Source organism: Strix uralensis, chromosome 1, assembly GCF_047716275.1.
Source record: "Strix uralensis isolate ZFMK-TIS-50842 chromosome 1, bStrUra1, whole genome shotgun sequence".
Taxonomy (NCBI): Eukaryota; Metazoa; Chordata; class Aves; order Strigiformes; family Strigidae; genus Strix; species Strix uralensis.
This window is the reverse complement of record NC_133972.1, coordinates 120,869,834-120,890,627: the sequence shown is the minus strand read 5'-3', so window position 1 is coordinate 120,890,627 and position 20,794 is coordinate 120,869,834. Positions and strand designations below refer to the sequence as shown.

The window sequence follows — 20,794 nt, the reverse complement described above, 5'->3', positions numbered from 1 at the left end:
TAAGCCCAGGACATAGCCATACGTATAGAACAAAATGTCAGTCTGAAGTGCTTAGTATATTAACATGAGGCAGCAAAAAAAGATTAGATAAATGCACTCTGTGTTATTGTTCCTTTTCTCTTAGATTGATAAGATTTACCCATGAAATTAAATTTTGGTTTATTAGCAATGTTCATGCTTTCATACCAAGACTATATATAGATACATTAACTGTATTACTACAAAATAAAGTAAGAAAGAGTACAGCACTGTACGAAAGCAGACATTGTCTCTTGGTGTTTTATCTCCATAGCATAGAACAAGCTTTATTTAAACTTCTGCATTTAACAAAATACTGTGTAATACAATGTCATTTAACACCCTTATTCAGAGTGAATAATAGCTGTCAGAGTTTTAAACTTTATAGAGTATAAAGCTATTTCACTTCTAAAAACCAAACAATTTGAGAAATCATATTTTGGAAGATGACACTTACTATCACCAGATTCATTACCAAGCAATGAGTACTGTCTCTTACATAATCCTTATCTCTGTCTCTCTCAAATATGTGGTTCAGTGTGTGTGTGTTAAAGAATCAGATAAAAACTTCAGTTTAAAGGAGGAAAGTAAAAAAAAAAAAAGGGGGGGGGGGGGCCTAAATTTATTTCAGCATTTCTGACTTCTGTAACTGGAACACAGATGGTAAGGCTATGCATTGCATAAAGTCCCCCTTTTCCCCAAAAAGCTTCCAAACTCTCAGTGAGGGGAAGTACTTTATGCCACTTCGGCCCTGGATTTCATGCCTTTTTCGGTGTTGTACATCACATACAATGCAGTGTCTATCCAGTTATCACTGTTGACTAAAAGGCTCTTTATTCTAGAACAAGAAATAAGATGACCAGAAGCAGCTACTGCTCTACTGCCCTCCTGACCAGCACTGCCCACAGCAACATGGCTCCTGCTAACCACAGGACATAATCACGCACAGCTGGGTACTTCGACATTTTAGCATGAGTTAGGCATGTTATGTTAACCATGAATAGGTATAGGTTAACTATTTGACAGCATACAGTTACAAAGTGCTTTGTGTCCACTAGAGTTTACTGTCGGTATGTATGATTTATCTAGTATTAAACCTGGCAGCAGCTTCTTTCCAGAGAAATGAGAGAGAACACATTCATTGGTTCAATATCAATTAGCTTTCAGTTAACAGGTCAAACATAAATACAGTATTTTTGAAACTTTCAATGTTTTCACATTTAAGGCTAAAAGGTTCTGTCTTCAAAGGTGAAGTTACTCAGTCTTAAACTAACATGATTCAAGAATAGAAATGCTAGCCAGGACCTAGCTATATGCAGCCTGCTTAGATTTTGTGACTGCAGGCGCATTTGCAAGAGATTGAAACAGATGTCAATCATCTGCCATAACTGCACACAGGTAAGACAGACAATTAGCACCTTGTAAAGTTATAAACAATTCAACACAAAGACTGAAAGTCATTCGAACTTGCTTGTAGCTTTCTGTTAACACTTTTCAGGACTAACCAGTTAATCAAACAGCTCCACACCTGAGGTTTATCTCAGAAGAGCTGAAGTCAGATCCTCAGCCATCTGATTGATCCTACATAAGACTTTTAGCATCCAGGTGATTCAATTCCAGCTCTTCAAGAGACTAATGACCTTACTTACACTTGTCAGGTTTTGTTACACCTCACAGAGGGTATAGAGTTGGGGTAGATGTAAGAGATTCTAGTATTTGCTGCTATTAAGATGGTAGCTCTTACTGTATCTCCTAACTGCAATGGAAGGTGGAAAACCATAGATTTTTAGCATCCTAATAGTTAACAGATCAACATATAATTAACAGCTGTGTAAAGACTTAGGTTTGCACCATAAGGATGCACAGTTTGTTCATCTAGGTTCACTTCTTCCTTAAGTGTCCTGAGACCAAGACATGAAATCTCCACACATAAATTTAGGCTGCTAATGTACTCATTTTACACTCACGAACGAAGCTCAACTACCTGTACTTTCAGTGTCTTTAATGCATTACCACAATTTCCCTGAGCTCCCAAGGTAACTATCCCCCACTTCCCTGAAAAAACAATGTGGTTCTGCCTACTGCAGGACAAAGAACAATTAGCTATGACTTATCACCTAGCTAATTATGCAGGCCACAGAGCACACATGAAATACTGAGAATGTCCCCATGATTTGTGGCATTTGAAATGACTATGTTTAAAGACTCCCAAAGATGATCAAAATCATGAAGACAATCATAAAAATATTTACGTGAAGGATGGTTTGAGCATTTACACTCTAAAAATATCCAAATGCCCAAATCTTACAAAACCAAATGCTTAGAACATGCAGTTTTAGGGACTGCCTGCCATAATGCCATTCACTTTACATAAGCTAAGGCTTCTCACACTATTCAAAGTTAACCGTTGTCACAGGTCCCATACTGTGCCCAAGACAGATATTCATAGGGTCATTGTGATTTGAGATCCGTGAACCCTCATGTACATTTTTAGACGTTGTGAAAGATTACTTGGTACTGACACTTTGCCTTAGGCCTTCACAAAACAAACTGGCTGTCTCAAGCTGCTCATGGACTACCCAGAAAACCCAAATCTTTAAGTGCCATGTTCCAAAAATTCAATCCTGGGGATGCTCCTGAGTTACAGTTCACCCTTCACCAACATATCATAGTTAAAAAAAAAAAAAGCCAAAAATTAAAATTCTGTAGGAAAAACAGCTGAAAATTAAAATTCTGTAGGCTGCATTATTTTACTTCATCATTCACAAGAAATATCCCGACACAGACAACACACTTTTATATAAAAAGCCCTGTCTCACCTTTCTCATCGTGTCTAGGTTCCTTTTTACTTTTTTTTTTTTTCTTCCCTAAACGGGCTATTTCCTTCCATGAGCACTAGCCCTTTCCCTGCATCAGGCTGGATTCTATACATGCAAAGGGAAGGCTGTCCTAAGAAGTGCTGGGCTTGATCAGGTGTAGGAAGAGCACACTACATAGAGAGCAAAAAGTGCCACACAGACTCAGAAATGTCAGCACTACTGAACACAGATAGCATGCATTCCTACTTCTTTCTCTTATTCGATCCTCCTTTATCTGCAAACCTTCAGGATTTAGGTTTTAAAATCAAGCACTGACACCTGCCTTATCTTCCCTAGTACGGAGGGTGAGAGAGCAGAAGTCCTCATCCAATTGCTGTGATCCTCCCCAAAAAACAAAACCAAACCTCGATGAAATTAATTTCCTTAGCCTGTAGCTGTCTCACCGTCTCCTAATATCCACACCTGGACAGGCCACATGCAGGTTTAGTGATCTTCCTTGGTGCCCTAAATCATAACTGCAGACAGGCACAGTCGCAAATCATCACAATGTGCATTTGCCTTCAGAAGACCAGGGCCTCAGGCTGTGTCTAGGATTTTACAGAAAGGTGGCCAACACCCATTACCTGTCACTTTAAAAACCTTATACACCTTTTTCAGCAGTGAAAACTTAACTCTTCTCTTAGTCATCAAACATCCTCTTCGTGGCTGCACCCAGGTGAAAAGATCAGCTCACCAGTATCACCTGCAAGATAGAGGCAGTAGTCACTAATTCTACAAATTTGCTCCTTTAAGCTGGGCCTCTCAAGCAGGCGCTTTCAGCTGAGTGCTATGTACATAAATGGTCAGTAAGTAACATTAATAGCTTGCTTATATGTTCAGTTGATGAAACTGTGCCCTAATGCAAATTTGACTAGTCACTCAAAAATCTCTTCATCTATAATATTGAAAGAATAGTCTATTTGCACTGAAATATGTGAAAATTGCAGCTGATTTAGAATAATGTAAACATTAATTTTAAATTGTGTAACACCAAAGATTAATAAAACAATCACAGCAACAAAAATAATAAAGTGCATGCAATACTTATAAAAGTACAAAGCTGACAACTTTGAAAATAAAGCTCCCAGCATATATTCAGAGCAGATACAGCATAGCCAGCAGTGAAAGCTTTTTTTTCCCCACTATTTTTTAACTAGTCTGCATCCTTTTCAATCTTTGTTGAATGTGAGGTTAGTATAGAAAAAACTATTCACATATAAATTATACCTAACATCCACATTTATATTCTGCTAAAAAGGCATGGAAAATCTGCAGTCCCAGAAGGCGCTCTTGTTCCCTAGCCTTCCACCCTAATGACAGGGAATGACAACAGTGCATCTTTAGCAAGAACTTTCTATTTCCCAAAGTATTAAGATGTGGTACCATCACTTCCTTAGTTCACAGGCTTAACAAGTATTCCAAGTTAGGTTTTTCTTATAACTGAAAACTAATTATGTTATTTATTGTTATACCAAATAATATTTAGTGTAATAATAAGTAGTATATTTCATTCATTACAATTGCATTTTTTGCCCTTCTGCAAGTCAAATTTAACCTTGTCTGGTAAGGACAGAAATAACTTTAGAGACAGTGTTCCTGAAATATAATTCTTAAAAAACAAACCAAACTTTTAGCGTAGACTCAACTAAGCAAATACTTGACTGACCATTATTTTGTTTAGAGTAGACTACACTAAACAGAATAAAAGTGCCCGGATACAGTTGTTAAGAGTTATTTCATTTTAAATTAACATTCAGCCTTGAAAAAAATCAGTTAAAGTGTACACATCTCTAGCTTTGTTTTTGTTGCTTTATACGGTGATTTTCACACAGTTAGATATAGTTTGCTGATGCAAAACCTTAAGTGGAGATAGACATTCTAGTATTTAGACAGACAAGGTTAGCTAAGTGAGGCCACTCTTGCTTAGAACACCTCACAGTAAACCTCCTGCCTTGTTTTTGGTATGCACTAACCAGTCTGTGGTAAAAGCAAGTTAGGCATCCCACAATTCAAAAAAGAAAACAAAAAAACCCTAAAACCACATTATTTTTTTTGGTCAGCCATACCCGCTTTACTTGCTTAACTCCTTACAGATAAGCAAAAACTGATTGCATAAATTGCAACACAGTTTCAAATTTCAGGGAAGAGGGATCTGTTTCCTTGCATGCCTGAAGTTCTTGAGCTAAGCTGAGACTGTCAACGATCATGCCATTTGTCACGCTGATTTTGACACGCTCACTTGTGTGCCACAAAAGAAAACAGAGCCAGTGCCCCCCCTCTTAGATCAAGAGGACAAAGCAGTTATGAGATGTGTCTGTGGTGGACAAAAATTATCATTTCTGCATAACCAGAAGGAATACATGAGGGCTGTTCCTTGACAAACTCGTACTTCTATTTTAAGTTAAAACCTGAAAGTGAACACTATTACTCCAAGGAAGATTAAACCTATAATTCACTTTTTAAAAAATTTTTAATTTTACACGGTGGTCTGACTTCAAACTATGAAGAAGAAATTGCTTTTACATTAATGCAAGTTGTATAAACCACTCCCCAGAGTAGCTGCACAGCTTTTAGTCTCAGAGCATGATTATGCCACTTATGAAGTTTCTGCATTGTCTCATCATCATAACTAACATTACTGTATATACTTAGGTTGCCCCTACAGTAATCATAATATTCTATTGCTATGAGGCACAGACATGGGGGAGGACCATGTGGAGATAAGGGAGCAAGGGCTGGCACAGGGAGGAGTTGAAGGAGGCCGCAGAGACTCAGCACTAGAACCTGCTAGAGAAGACATTGCTCCCCTTTGTCAGTGAATGTCTCAAAACCCCAGTGGCAAGCACAGAGCACATCAGCGGCCAACCCTCTTCAGGAGTGATAACTACTGCCTGTTACCCGAGTCCATACTGAGAACTAAAAGGTTGCAAACCCGATGCTACACCAGACAGGAGTCAGTGATTCTACGTAAGGAATTCCTGGGGCTTCTGTTCTTGTTTGATCTTAGACAACCACAAAAATGCCCCCACAAAAAAAAAGTGAAAACCATGTTCAAGTTGCAGAGGCTATTATGCAGAAGTTCTATAATCTTAGGATTGTCTTCACAACTTCGATTTACCCTTTCTGCCCTTGCACAAAGGTGGCAAAGTGAGCTCTAATTATGGGAGCACAGCTGGTTGGCATAATTTATTTAGATTTCCAAAACATTTTTGACAAGGTTCCGTACGAGGAGCTACTGCAGAAACTAAGAAGATGCTAGAGGAAAAAACACAAATGATTGTCATGAATGAGTATCTGCTTGGAGCAAGAGAATCAAAGTGTAAGATTAAATGATTGGTTTTTATTATGACAAAAGGTTAACAGCAGGGTGCTTCCGGGTCCTATACTCAGTCCAGTGTTCTTAATATTAGACCAGTGAGAGAGGGAAAGAGACAGGTAAAGAACAGCGAGGTGCCAGTCTGCAGCTATCAAAAATACATTTGGGGAAAGGGAGATTTGTGAGTAACTTCAGTGTGACTTCTGTTACAGGAATGAACAATGCAACAACAAAAGAAATTCAGCACTGAGCTGAATATGAAACCATGCACAAGAGAAACTTCAAACAAGCTATATAACCTCCAACGTTGATAGAGCCCCATGCTCAGTATGTAGCAGCAGACAAAGATAAAGCCTAACATGCTGGATTCCATAAGAAATAGGTCAGGGAGTAATATCAAATACATATATATTGTAATCAGAGGCATAACCTTGCTTAGAGTACTGCATGCGGCATGTCACCTTTACTGAAAAATGGAATATTGTAAGGCTAAATAGACCTGTGAGAGAACCAAGGCAATGATCAAAAGCTGGGAGTAATTCTCATAGGAAAAGAGATTGAGAAGAGTGAAAAATTTTATCTCGAAAAGCAGACATGATGAAAGTATATAAAATAATGAATGGTACAGAGAAGGTAAAAAACAGGAACTTCTGTTTTCATTGTCTCAAAGAACAAGAGGATAGTCAGTGAAATAAATAGATAAGAAAAAGATCAAAAGATATGTGTTTCTATGTAATTCACAACTCAACATGCTACTCTGCCACTGACTGCCATTACAGCGTTTTAATGCTATAGAGATATTAAACTTTTATACCAGTATAACTACCATTCATCTACCTCAGTAACAAAATTTGAGGTTATATTAAACTACTGCTCCAGTGCTTATATCGAACCATTAAAGATCTGGATGGGATGTTTGTGGGAAAATATTACCTCACTTCTGCTTTCTGTAGCCTCTCCTTTTCCGCTGATGCATCCAAGACTAGTCAATGTCATGGATAAGAAAAGGTGAAGAACGGATGTGACCCACAGTAGCAATTCTTGTTTTTCCATGCATAGGACAGATTTATTCACTGGAAGAACAGTTATTTGTTATATTGCCTATTCTCACTGCTGAAGGTACGACCTGCTTAACTTACAGTGCACTACTTGATTCTATTCTGAATATAAAGGAATAAATTTTCTCACAAACATTGCAACAGCATCTGAGCATTCCAAAGATCAATGGTTTTATTTTCATAACATCCTATAACATGAGGAAAAAAATATACTCTCATTTATAAATGGGAAACTGGAACAAACAAACTGAGATAACAAACATCCACAAGCCTGAGATGCCTTGGTCCTGATTTTTGAGAGTACTTCCTTTAAGAGTTTACAAAGCACGGCCTTGGAAACTTCAGTAGTAGTTAGGCAAGCACAGTCCAGCATCTCAAAGCAGAGCACTTGTAGGAAACATACCATTAGTCATGCAACATATGCCATGTGGCAGCGTGACAGGACAGAAACACGCGTGCACGACCACAGAACATCGATAAACCTATGATATAAACAGTTATTGAGCAATTCAAAATCTAGCCCCTCCAGTTTTCTTTTCCTTCTTGGAATCAAGTTTCACAAATACTTACAGCATGTCTATGCAGATGGATCCAGACAAAGCTGAACTTGCTCAGACTAAACCATGCTGTTCAAACCTGTTGGCACAGATGTATCTTGATGCACATATATACCACTACTGCACAGATGCCAAAGTTGCTCAGTGAGCAGTGTGAACTACTTGTGAGATATTAGTGCTGAGGCAGCTCCAGCAGATTAAGTAATACTAAAAAACACAGCCTCACCAACATGTGAAGGGAAAAGAAAAACTATGGAAAGTTACGTATTGTCTTCCATACCATCTACTGCAAGCAGCAGCCAACACCAACAGCCATCATCAACTTACAGACCAACCAGGTTATTGCATTCATTGTAAAATCAAGTTGCTCTATTCCTTAGATTTGAGCTTGGGACAGGTGAGAAAATCACCTGCCCTCTCTTTAGACACAACCTTGTTTCAGGTGTGTTAAGGCTTTACTGGTAGAGAAGGTTGCAGGGGTTTTCTTCCACCCACCCTATCTTTTGGTAAACTTTATCCACCCTACCACCTCGAACACATATCAAGTCTTCAAGTGGTAGACAGCCAGAATTTGTACACAGACCCGATGTATTGCCCCAGGCAACAACTGCAAGGTTTGTTGCACAAGCCCACTTTTGGCCTTTCCCCATGGTCCCAACTTACAGATACACCCCTCCATACTCACACCCACTGAGTAGCTTGGTTAAAAAAAAATGCCTCTTCGTGCATTTTGTACCCGGGGAGCTAGGAATGAACAGCCACAGCTCCCCTGCCCGCTCCTACTAGCTAAAAAACTGCCACACGAATCGAAATCAATCTTCTCCTAGCATCCTTTGAGAAAATTCCTAGGGACCCATGTTCCAGCAGAGCTAGAAAGGCTGTTTCTAACGCTCTTAAAAGCAAGATTGAGCTCAGTGTGAAAATAAAACTTTATTTTTCCCACCTCATAAAAGTGACCATGCCAAAGAAGAACCGACCACCCCCCACCCCCCCAAAAAAAGAAAAAGTTTCACAAACTTGCTGGCAGTCCCAAGGACAATAAGCAAGCATAAGGCGGCTTGGGCGGTATGGAGAAAGGGAAATCTCTTCAAATCCTTGACGTGTCTTTTGTTAACTTCCCGTAATTACTTTTTTTTTTTTTTTTAGCATGACCGTGCCCGGACGCTCAAAACACGTTTGAAGAGCCAGCCCTCACAGCTGTGAAGAAGGACTTTCAACAACAAAAACAAAACAGGGGAAAAAATAAAAAAAATACGGCGGCATGCCCAGTCGCCGCCAGTCCTCGGAGACACCAACAGCCGGCTTCTTGTCGCGTTAAAAACACCCGCCGCGGAGGGAACCTGAGCCGCCCCAGCTGCCGCCGTACGGGCCAAACCGGGCACCGCCTGAGTGGGGAAAGGCCGGCAGCGCGGCGGGAAGGCGGCCGGCACGGGCGGGCGGGCGCGCGTGCCCCTCCCTCCTCCCTCGGGGCGGGGGGGGGGGGGGGTTGGGGGGCGGGTAACGGCCCGGCTCGCGCCGCCGCCGCGCGGCACAACCGCCCGCCTGGCTCGGCGCTGGCCCGCGGCGCCGGGAGTCAGCGGGGCCGGGCTGGGCCGAGCCGCCTCGCTAAGTGGCCAGCCCCAGCAGTCACTGCAAAGCGAGCCGCCGGCCCCGCACCGGGGCCTTGTGAACTGACGTGAATCACACCCCCGCCCCCCACTCAGGCTCTAACAGCTGTTTTATCTCCAGCCGTCATTACGCCACGTAAAAATAGTTACAAGGTACTTGGGAGGATTTACTGTTAAAACGCTGTTGCTTCCTCTTCTACCGCTACGAAGGCGCGCTTGTGTGGGTGCCCGCGCCGCCGAGCGGGGGGGGGGGGGAGGAGGAGGAAGGAGCCCTGCCTCGCCGTAGGAATTCGTTATTTCACCAGCTGTCTGGAGCGTTCGCTTCTCACCCCCCGGTGCCTGCCCGCGCTCCGCCTCGTCCAGCAAACAGCCCAGCACGTGGCGGTGCGGCAGCAGTACACACACGCACGCACCCACCCCCGCGCGGAAAGCGCGCGCTTACGCCCGCACCACGAGCGCCGGCGGCTGCTTGTACTTTCCATGCCGACACTTCGCGCGTGAAATTTCAGCCCGGAGCTCTCAGCGTTCAGCACTTTGAAAGTAGTCGCCCGGCGCCGAAGGGCGCCTCGCTTTGACAGGGGCCGGCGGGGGAGCGCCGGGACCCGCCGCCGAGGCCGCCCGTGGGCGGGGAGGCCTCAGCCCCAGCGCTCCCCCCGTCCCCCCCACTCGCTGGGAGGCTGGAGCGGACCCTCCGCGAAGGGAGCGGCTCGTAGGTCCCGCGTGTCCCATCCCGGAGGAAAATAAACTGTTGCTGCAACGCGTGCTCGCCTGACAGGGATGAGTCAAACTGAGACTTTCCTCTCTCATAGCTATGAGCATGTGTCGCACCAAAATCCACCGGTCTGGGGGGATTGGGGGTGGGGGGGGGGGGGAAGCGGACGGGGAGAAAAACAACCTTTATGAACTGATGTAAAAATAACCCCAGAAACGGGGCTCGCCTCCTCCGTGGAGGGGCTGGCCAGCGCCGGCTGGCCGGGGTTTGTTCAGTGCTACCGGCGGGGGGTGTGGGGGGACAGGCAGTCGGCGAAGCGGCCCGGCGGGAGGGAGCCGCTGGTCCTTGGAGGGCTCCTTCTCCTGCCGTACGTACTCTCCTTTCTTCTCCTCTCTATTCACGCGGAGGAGTGGGTGGTTCATCCGGCAGCAACAGGAGGAGGCTAGTCAAGGGCAGCTGTCAAAATCTTCCCTCCCCCGTCCCCTTCTCCTTCCAGTTTAATGATCAAACGTCTGCCTGGAAGAAAGGCGGGGGGCACGCAGTGCTCCCCCCGCCGCCGCTGGTGTTGTGTGTGCATGAGCGAACGGGTACGGGCGGACAGCCCCCCCCGCCCCAATCGCCGCCGGCCCGACGGCCCTCCCCTCCCGTCTGACAGAGCCACAGCAGCCCGGGAGGGGAGGAGAGAGGAGGAGGAGGAGGAGGAGGCAGCGCGGCAGTCGCGAGTGCCAGTGCAGCGCTCGGTTACTCTCCCGTACTCACTGCGGGGAGGTGGGGGAGGGCGGGCGCTGTGTACCTTTTCCCTCCCGTGCTTTTCCTCACTTTAACAAGCCGGGGCCAATCGCCGGCAGAAGGGAACAAAGGGACGGGGGGGGAGGGAAGCCCACCCCGGCGGCGACCGCACCAGAAAACCCCCGGGGAGGCAGAGCCCTGCGGCTCCCGCTGACAGCAGCGCGGCCCCGGACTGGGCGCCTGGCTCCGCGGCGGTGTTTCTTCTTCTTCATCGTCGTCGTTGTCCTCCTCGTCGAGTTTGAAGGGGGAGCAGCGCCCGGCTGAGGGAGAGAAACTTGGGTTGGTGTGCAGGGTGTCCGGCGGCGGCGGCTCGGTCCTGGCGATCAAGATGAAAAGTAAAAAAGGTAGTTGTGATGGGGCCGCGGGGAGAAGGTGGGGTGCTCTGCGCCTCTCTGCTCCCTACGGGAACGGCTCGGGGGGGGGAAGTGCAGGGGAAGGGGCTGTTGCTAACCCAGACACTGCGTGTTTTCCTTCTCCCCTCGGCCCTTTTCTCCCCAGTGCCCCCCGGCCGAGCTCTGGTGGAAGATGGCAGTGGATGCTCCGCTCCCAGACAAAACACGCGGGGCTGTTGTTCGGCGGCAGCCGGCTCTCCGCGCCTCTGGCTCCCTGTCAAAACCCCGGCCAGCCGCCCGCTTTGTGCCTCCGCGAAGTTTTGTTTTCGCTCCCTCCGCCGAGCCTCTTCCCCCTGCCCTCCGCTAAAACGTGTGTGTGTGGGGGGGGTTGGGTGGTTTTTTGTTTGTGTTTTTTTTGGTCGCTTTTCCGCACCGAGCACCGCCGTCCCGGTAAGGGGCGGGGAGGGGGGCGACACACGGCGAGGTTGCGGGTCGTTTTCCCAACTTGGGCGAGGAAAACGGGACCGGCCGCAACTCCGAGCGCCGCGACCCGCGGGCGTCTGGCGACTCTTTGTTCGCGGCGGGAGCGGGCACGGCAGCGGGGGGCTGGGGGGCCTCGGCAGGAGGGGCTCAGACCCCATCCGGCTGCCTTGTTTTCCTGAAAGTTGTTCCCTTTTCCCTTTATCCCTTAAAACAAGAAAAAAAAAAAAAAGTTTCGACACAGGGTTAAAAGGAGGAAGACCTTTCTTCCCCCCCCCCCCCAAGTGGGGCTCTTTAAGTTTTCTTTGTGTTAATTTACAAACTTCACAGAGAATTGCTACTCTGCGCTTGTGGTGCTTTAAGTGCCTTTAAATTAAGAGCTTGGCCACAAAGAGGGGGAACGTGCTTTCAGATTTAACGCGTCTGCGCTGGCTGGAAAGAAGTTTATAGCAAAGCAGTGTCTTTTCAGTTGCGATTTACGAGTCGGTGGTGTGGATGGAAGGGTGTTTTGCATTCAAAGACCATTAAATTACGGAAAGTGGAGGGTTAGAGGGGAGCAGTGCGCATGTTCAGTACTCCGGAGTTGTGCTGTTTTTCCCCTACTACGCATTCCTGCGGCTCTATAGTAGAGCAGCCTCGCTCATTGTTAATATCCTTGGAGCAATTAGCGCATATGTAGTTCGTGAAATCATTGGGCTGCTGGAAACGTGATGCGCTAATACGGTTCGTAGCCCGGGTAAGAAGCTTTGGACGTGCCGCTCATCTAAGAGGAGCGCACACAAAGCCGGGGGGGGGGAGGGATGGAGGCACAAAGACGAAGTTTGAGCAGCGGGCAGGAGGGTGGTGGTTGAGCCACCGCGGGAACCGGGAGCGCTGCAGCCCGTCTGCAACATGTGCTGCCGGTCGGCCGCCGGTGCGTGGGGACAGTGACAGCACCGGCTTTAACGTGCTTCGGTCCTCTTAGCTAGTTTGAGATGCTTAACCTTACTGCAACCAGGTTTGGTGGTTGTTTTTTTTCCTTCTTCTGTTTTATGGTTGCACTGAATTAATTTAGCCCAGTTATTTTTAGGACATTCCTATGCTCCCTATTTGCACAGCAGTGGTGAGCTGGTTTCCTGTCTGCTGTTGCTTCCATTGTTCAGACTTCTCTCCCCGAGGGCAGCTGCTGGTTGGTGAAATACCAAACTCCCTGCACTTTCAGCTGTTGTTCTTGCCACCCCCGAAATAAATGCGTGTGAAAAACGCTGACGTAGTTTCTAGGTATGCATGTGTAGGGCTTTGTATGTGTGTGAGAGAGGGGGAAAGATCTGCTTTGAGGATTGCAAGTCCTGGGCTGAAACAATGGAAACAATGAAAGGTGACAGGCGGGAGGGAGAACTTTTGAGAGGGGCCATGGGCCTGGGGTTTGCGTGGCAGAAATTAAAAGGTGAGGAGACAAAGACGGAAACTTTTAAAAAGATGTTAGGGCTAGGGTGCCTTTTGTTTTATTAAAGACTGGGCTTGTAGTTATTTGTGACCTCCTGGCATTTGAGGCTCACTCAAGAAGTTTCAAAGAGTGACTTTGTTACCGATTTCTTGCTCGCACTCCCAGAAAAATCCCGTGTAAAGAAAAAAAAAATGTATAGCACAGCCAAGTCTGGCTGCTTTAGAAGCAATAGAGCGCAAGCTGTGAAATGCAGAGGAAAACAAATAAGCTGGTTCCTCAATTATGAAAGTTATTCAGAGGGAAAAGGGTTTTTTTACCGTGGAAATTCCCTTCTGCATCCTCGTAGTTCTTGGTTACTCATGAATAATACTAAACTAATTTATTTTTGTTGTTGCTTTTCAAATTCACATTAAATTTTAGTTAGGTTTTTTTGTTTGTATGTTGGATTTTTTTTTTATTGGTTGGGTTTTTTTGGTGGGTTTGGGGGGCGTTGTTTTTTGGGTTGGGTTTTGGGTTTGGGTTTGGTTTTTTTTTGCTAACAGGCTGTGGATTTAAAACCCTGAGGACTCCTCTGTGGATAGTTTCATTTACAAATAATAACGTGATAGCAATCACACTGAACATACTCAGCTTGTTAATTAACTGATTTAGAATACAGTCTCACAAAGACATGGGCATATACTCAAGTTTGTACATGTGAGGAATCCTACTGAACTTGGTTACAACAGGATCGGGGCCTTAGATGGGAACTGGTTCTGTTTATCTGTGCTCATTAAAAAAAAATCCGATTTAAGAAATTCAGAGAACTCTAAGGAGGTGGGGTGGGAGGTTTTCTGTAAGGTGATTTTTTTGTCCATCCCCTCTCTGGAGGGCAGAGATTGTTTCTTGTGGTATACTTTGTCCTGTTTTGAATAACAATTGGCTTCTGCCACTTCCTCTGTGAATCTCTTTCTCGACACAATGGGATAGTTGTGTGGTTTTTTTTCCTGACAGCCTAAATTTTTCATTTGCTTAACTTCCATTTCATTTGTCTCAGCCTCTCTAAATACTTTGTCCTCCCCCTCAAAGTATTTCAGCATGCCTTCTCAAGTAGCAGTAGTTTATTTTGAAATCAACTTTAGTCATCACTGTACTTTTACTCAGGTTGTTTCAAGGTGTTAGCTGTAGGGTGTTGAGCCTAGACTCGAGATCCTAAGTGTAATCTTCCCTGAGCTGATTACTGGAGGACCTGTAAAGTCTTTGGGCTGTGATAGAATGCAACAGTGCATTCAGTCATGTATATGACTTCAGCTGGGAAGCCAGGAGGATAAAGTAATTTGTAAAGAAGGGATGCTGATCATGTAGTTCTTAGGTCATTAAGAGGCTGCTCATCCAAGTGGAGATGGCAAGAGTGGACAATTGGGATTTTGTATTGTTTCTCAGACCTCTCTGCAAATGAACTTGTGCTGCTTTAATTTAGTCCTGTAAAAGCAGTTTTTCCATTTAGATTAAATGTATTTAGGAGGAGGCATAAAATAACCTGGCGCTAGCCTGCTTTTAAGACAAAATAAATTAATAGGTCAGCTGGGGCTACTCGTTGTGTCCACAAGCCTTTATTCTGGGTGTAAATAACAGTAAGCCAACGGTCCAGTCGTGGAGCCTGGCCAGAAGCCTTTTCAGTTGGGCCCTGTTAAAACAGGAAACCAGCAGCGAATAGCCTGATTACTAACAAGACGGAAAAACAAAGCTGGGTTGTAATCAGCAGGAATGCTTTAATGAAAACAGAGCCTTGACAGCAACAACGTGGCTCCCGCTCTAGTAAAAAATATCAGCTGGGGTAGTGCGAGATTTCTAGCCATGACTTCCTGTTGCTGCTCGCCCTGTACTGCACCGGAGGGATCTGCCCCAAGTTCAGAGGGCTGATCATCTATTTAAATGAGCTCATTTGAATGAGGAGCAGTTGTACTACACTGGGTTTCCTGCTTAACCAAGACCTGCTTTGTGTCACTAACTTACTGTGTCAATTAATATGACACACTAAGCGAGCGGGTCAAAGGGCAGGCTCTGCTGTTGACTCATTTCTTGCTAGGTAGGTTACGGTTAGTCAGACGGCAACTTTTACTTTAGCAAAAGATCTTGTTTGCAAAATAGAGAAACGTTTTTATGCTGCTGGCTTTCAGACAGTGTTTTGTCACTGGGGTTTTTTTGGATGAAAAAGACCAACAGTTCTAGAAGAAGTTTTGCTGTCAAATCAGTTTTCTTAAACTCAGAGAGGTGCCTGTGGAGTCTTTCAGCTGTGTGTTAGATCTTGGAGAGGTTGCTCCAGATAGGTGGTTTGTGTCTGGAGGACTTTTTGTTATGCCACGTAAATGTGGCTCGCAAACCATGAGACACCTAACTTTCTCATAGCAGTAGCTTCTTTGGCTTCTCTTCCCTCTTATTTCCAGCCCTCACGGTTTGCCTCTCCCTGTTTTCCAAGGTCCTGTCTTGCTGCCTATTATATTTAAAAACAAACAAAAAACCCAACCCACTGAAGTGCTGCAACACTTCTGGTTTCTGACAAACAAGAACAGTGCACTTGAAAACATGGTCTGAATAGCGTAGGCTAGTTTTAGCTAGTTTTTAAATTCAATTTAAAAGGGATGAGCTGCTCTGCAGAGCTATCATGTTGTCTGTGCAGGATCTTTGTTCCAAGAAGTGCTCCTCATGGCTCCAGGACCCCATTGTGCAAGGCCTGTTCTCAGGTTAGGTTGCCAGCGTGACAGCACTTTCCGTGAAGCTATGACAAATACAAAGCAGTTTGCTTGGAATCATTTTAAAGCAAACTTGACATACTTTCTACATGAATTAAGAACCTGTTTACATAATTTGGAGTTTATCTTGTGTTGGCTATTTAAATATTGTCCTATTGTTCCTGTTCCATGACTGGGTAATTTATGTAGCTAATCATCACAGGAAAAATTTGGTATGTCAGTTTGCTGTTTGTTGGTTACATAAATCAGCAACTGGGAGAATGAAAACAATACTAAGTAAGTTACTAAAGTAACTACACCAGACAAATTGCAGATTGATCATCCTACTGGGAATGCTTGCATATCAAAAATATGCACTGAAATTTGAACAACTTAAACTAAATTTAAGGATGTTGGAGCTATTCATAAATAGGGGAAGGAAAGAATAATTTACCATGTCAGCTTTGGCTAAAGTTTGAAAGTGTGGGGAAAGTTTTTACTATTAAGGCTTTTAGTTCTGATGTTATGAATGAGCAAGTTTCTCCCCTCCCCTAGCTCAAAACAGAGAAAGATTAAGGGCTTGTATTCCTTCTATAGTTTCTAGAAAACGCTTCTGAAAGCCAGTATAATTTAACTTGAAATTAGTCTTAAATTGTACTAGTTGAAAATGGGTGGTATCTTATTTGGATTTATATATAGTTTGTAAGATTCCTAAAATTTCTGGTGAGCTTGACCTGGTGAGTATTTAAAGCATGGTTTTCTTTGTATTTTACAGTACTAATTGTTTCCTCAGTGATTGTATGTCCCATCAAAGGAGTAGAATTGTAGTCTTCTTAACTATTGAATACTTGTTTGTTTGTTTTAATTTTATTTATATACCATAGCTTCATGTTGCTAGTAGTGTGGTGTGTATATAGAGGGATAATCAAATTTTGAAGTCTGTTCCTTCCTTTGTGTTGAAGGAAAAAGGTGTGCAGTTAACTTGTAAATCTGGAGCCTCTGTAGTAAGTGTAGCACAGAACACAGATTTCCACAGCTATTAATTTCTAAAATCTACAAGCTATCTCTCCCAGGAGGGAAGCATCAGCATGTTACAGAGTAATTAAATAACCCTTTGCTTGAGTTCGGTGTTTTAAGTTCTTGCTTGTTGACCTTTTGCCCAGCCACTGGATAGTTATCCTTGAAGAAAAGTGTTGGATGCATACCATAGCAAGCAAATTTGAACAATATTGGCATTACATAGAAGCTATCTGATAACGTGCAGCAGATAAAAGGTTGCCAGGGGAACAAGAAAATGAGGGTTTTCAGAGAAGAATTCCCCTAGGAACAGATCATTGGTGCTACTTTCTGTTCAGCTGACAGAAAAGCTACAGCTTGACAAGTTAACGCTACAGGACAAATCTCCTGTATAGGATGCTACACCATGATTCGTAGTAAAGACAGTTAATGTAATAAAAAGTGTCAGAACCATAGAATGCTGGAGCTGAGTAGTTTATGGATTTAGGAGGCTGATTGATCTTGTCGTCTTATAATTGTAGGTGTAGTTGCAATATCAGGCAGTGAAACAGAGGATGATGACACTATGGATGTCCCACTGGATCTTTCCTCATCTGCTGGCTCAGGCAAACGGAGGAGACGTGGCAACTTGCCCAAGGAATCCGTGCAGATTCTTCGGGACTGGCTATATGAGCACCGATATAATGCTTATCCTTCAGAGCAAGAAAAAGCGCTGTTATCCCGACAAACACACCTTTCCACACTACAGGTATTAAAAAAAGTAGTTCTTGTTTCAAAAGGAGCTGTTTTCTTCTTAATTTACCTGTGGTCTAGTCGCTGATATGAATGTTTACACTGCATGTGAGATTTCCTCTTTTATTGTTACTCACTCTCCTGACAGCGCGTGAAAGGAGAAATACAAGTTACTTGTATGTTAGGATGATTTTTGTTCATTGGGAGTAAAATTGTTTCTTTGGGAGAACACACAGTCATGAATTCGAGCATGCATGCTAACTTTTGCAGACTTGGGCCCCAAAAGACATAAAGTGTTGGTATATGGTAATTTATTGTGAGAAGAAGGTATTTATTTGTCAACAAAGGTTTTATGGTGATGGACATGCAGCTTAACATGTAACTCTTCTAAAACAGCAACTTGAGGCTTTGCTCCTGTAGAACATGCACGTGTATAACTATGTGTATGATGAATTCCATTCAGATCATTGGAGCAACCTATATGGGATAGAGCTACTCAAGTGTGTTATAGGTATGATGAGGCTTTTGTGTGGTTAGCTTGGATTCTTATTCTGGGACACCACTGGCATCAGCAAGGTCTGTTGGGTGCATTATTCTCATCTTCTGTGATCATCTTTGGTGGAATAGCTGTTGACAGTTGGTGCTTTCCACCTTGTGGGAAGGTGGCTGCATGAGAACTTGGGTAAACCCTGGTTTGGTTTTGAGAGGTGCTAAATATAGAGCACTTCTGTTGTCTTCTAGGCTTTATTTTTCCAGATTAATTCGTTAGTACAAATTTTATAATTGGCTATAAAGGAAAATTTCCTTAATGTAACATCATAAAGAAAACCTCCTTTATGTAGTAAACAGAAAAAAGACGTTAAACTATAAACTATCCTGTATCGCCCAGGAAACTGGTTTGATATTTAAACAAAGACAAACTTAAATGAGGTAATTCATGTTATGTCTGTCGACACAGTCAGTTGAACAAGGAAAATCAGTAACTATTTGTGGGAGGTGTGGCTCTCTTCAGAGAGAAAAGGTTTTCCTGTTGTTAATTAACCTAAGCTAGGGAACAATAGCTAATAGGTTAATGTGTGTGCATAGAGTTAAAAGCTAAACCCCTCCGTTGGGGCTAGCAGTCTTCAGATGTCCCAGGGCTTTCTGTAACAGGAGTGGGGAGCCAGGGGTAGAGCTGGGACAAGGGAAGGGCCTTTGCCAGGCATGTCAGAACTTGTCAGTAGGTCGCTCTTTTGTTCTGCAGTTAAGGAAACTGCTTGGAGGGATTCATTAATCTAACCCAACGACTCTAATGGCACATAGTTGGAAATGAATGAAGGTAGAAATTAAGATGTCATTATATTCCTAGGTCTGCAATTGGTTTATCAATGCACGCCGCAGGCTTTTACCTGACATGCTGAGGAAGGATGGCAAAGACCCAAATCAGTTCACTATCTCGCGGCGAGGGACCAAGCTTCCTGAGGGCAGCGTGGTGGAGTCTTCCATCAGCACAAAGAACTACATTCCGCTGCTGGAGGAGACTGCCTACCTTCCCTCTGCCACACCGCTCGGCAAGACTTTGTCCTCTTCCAAGCCGGCTTCCCCGGGATCGGTCCTGGCTCGGCCATCGGTGATTTGCCACACGACTGTGACTGCTTTGAAAGACGCCCCTTTCCACTTTTGCCAGCCAGCTGATGTAGGCCAGACCATGGACCTGCAGCAGCCCCCGGCCAACGGCTTCACAGACAACCCCCTCTCCTACCATGAGGACGCATCTAAACTGGGACCTGGTGCTAATGCACAAAGTGGGCTCTTTAACACTCCTCCTCCAACCCCACCAGACCTTAACCAGGATTTCAGTGGATTTCAGCTACTGGTGGATGTTGCACTCAAAAGGGCGGCAGAGATGGAGTTGCAGGCGAAACTTATGGCCTAAATCCCCTTCCTTCTCCTTCCCCATTTTGTTTTTCCAGGCAGGGATCTTAACAGCTGTGTGGTTATTGCCACCCACACAATATCAAAAGACTTCACTGCATTATTATTATTTTTTTTTATTAATCTTATTTGCACAAGGGATTGCTGAAATGAAGCTTCCTGTCACTGAGACGGTCTTCAGTGGAATATGGTCATTCCAAGAATTATAAACTTAAAGCTACTGTAGAAAGAAAGGATTGTGTGTTGTTTTTTGTTTGTTTTTTTTTAATGTTTTCTTTGTAGGTTTTTCATAATGTGAGATGGTTCCCAAGATCATGTGATTTGTTTTTGTTTCTTTCAGACTGTGCAATATCTAGTAATGATATAGAGTCTTCTTATCATTCCCATGCGGAACAGAATATACCGACACGCTGTCTAAAATAAATTTTCAATTTTTTTAACAATACGAACTTTGGATGATTATGCTTTTTTTCCCATAATGTAATAAAGTATTTTCTTTAAAAAAGGATGCATACAGAGTATTTTGTTGAATATGAGTTCTGCAGAAAACACAGCTTTGCTCTTGAAATAAATGGAAGTGAGAAATATTTTTGAGCTCATAGTGACTTTGGTTTAGAGAGCTACGCTAGCAGTTGTTGTTAACCAGATGTTTAAAGAAACTCTGAAAAGTGGGCCAGAAGTACCTGACCGTGTTCTGCTACGTTGAATTTTTTTGAAGGGACCAAAGGGAGCTATGTAGGCAACCCTAGTTAAATTTCAGGGGGATATCATAGGCCCCTCTAAGAATTCCAGCTTTTGTCTCCTAGAAATACCTCAGGGCTGGGAGATGTGGCAGCCCATGGAGAGGTTCTCCTGAAAATGAAATCAGGAGGCCAGAAGAGGGTTGGGGTGAGCATTCTTTGCAGGTCTTTGTGATACAGCTCCTACACATCACTGTGACAAATTTTGAGAGGGGAAGACAAGGGCTCCCACCCTTACTTTTCTTGGACTAGCAATGACAAGGTTTTGACTCAGTAATTCTAGGTTGAAATCAGTTCTGGGAGCCAGGTCTCAGTGAGAACTTAAACAGGTGGTTGACTGAGATTTAGAAGAGATCCCTGTTGTATTGGGGTGTATTTTGGCCAACAGAATCTAAGTTACGGTTCAGAAAAGGACTTTGCTATCAAAGTGACTTGTTACTGAAAAATGTGAAGACTTGCAGCTCACATTTCAACTTACTTGAATGTCAGTCACCCACCCTTATCCTTCCAACAGCAGTGAAATAAGA

The 20,794-nt window shown here is 44.0% G+C and overlaps 1 protein-coding gene and 1 long non-coding RNA gene across 3 annotated transcripts; one reads left to right on the top strand and one right to left on the bottom strand.

The window, feature by feature from the left end:
* Positions 1-3,555: 3,555 nt before the first annotated feature.
* On the bottom strand, positions 3,556-8,860 carry LOC141954136 (uncharacterized). Its single transcript, XR_012632103.1, has 3 exons — positions 8,825-8,860; positions 7,821-7,886; positions 3,556-3,579 (listed from the first exon to the last, which is right to left on the bottom strand). It is a non-coding gene; the product is annotated as an uncharacterized LOC141954136 (long non-coding RNA).
* Positions 8,861-10,698: 1,838 nt separating this feature from the next.
* TGIF1 (TGFB induced factor homeobox 1) lies at positions 10,699-20,035 on the top strand. 2 transcript variants are annotated; one of them, XM_074878786.1, is made up of 3 exons: positions 10,699-11,259; positions 17,403-17,629; positions 18,962-20,035. In XM_074878786.1, the coding sequence occupies exons 1-3, from the start codon at positions 11,244-11,246 to the stop codon at positions 19,526-19,528; spliced, it is 810 nt and encodes a 269-aa protein (XP_074734887.1). In that variant the 5' UTR covers positions 10,699-11,243; the 3' UTR covers positions 19,529-20,035. The 2 variants fall into 2 exon arrangements, with proteins under 2 accessions (XP_074734887.1, XP_074734897.1); XM_074878796.1 differs by lacking the exon at positions 10,699-11,259 and adding an exon at positions 12,177-12,463.
* Positions 20,036-20,794: the final 759 nt, after the last annotated feature.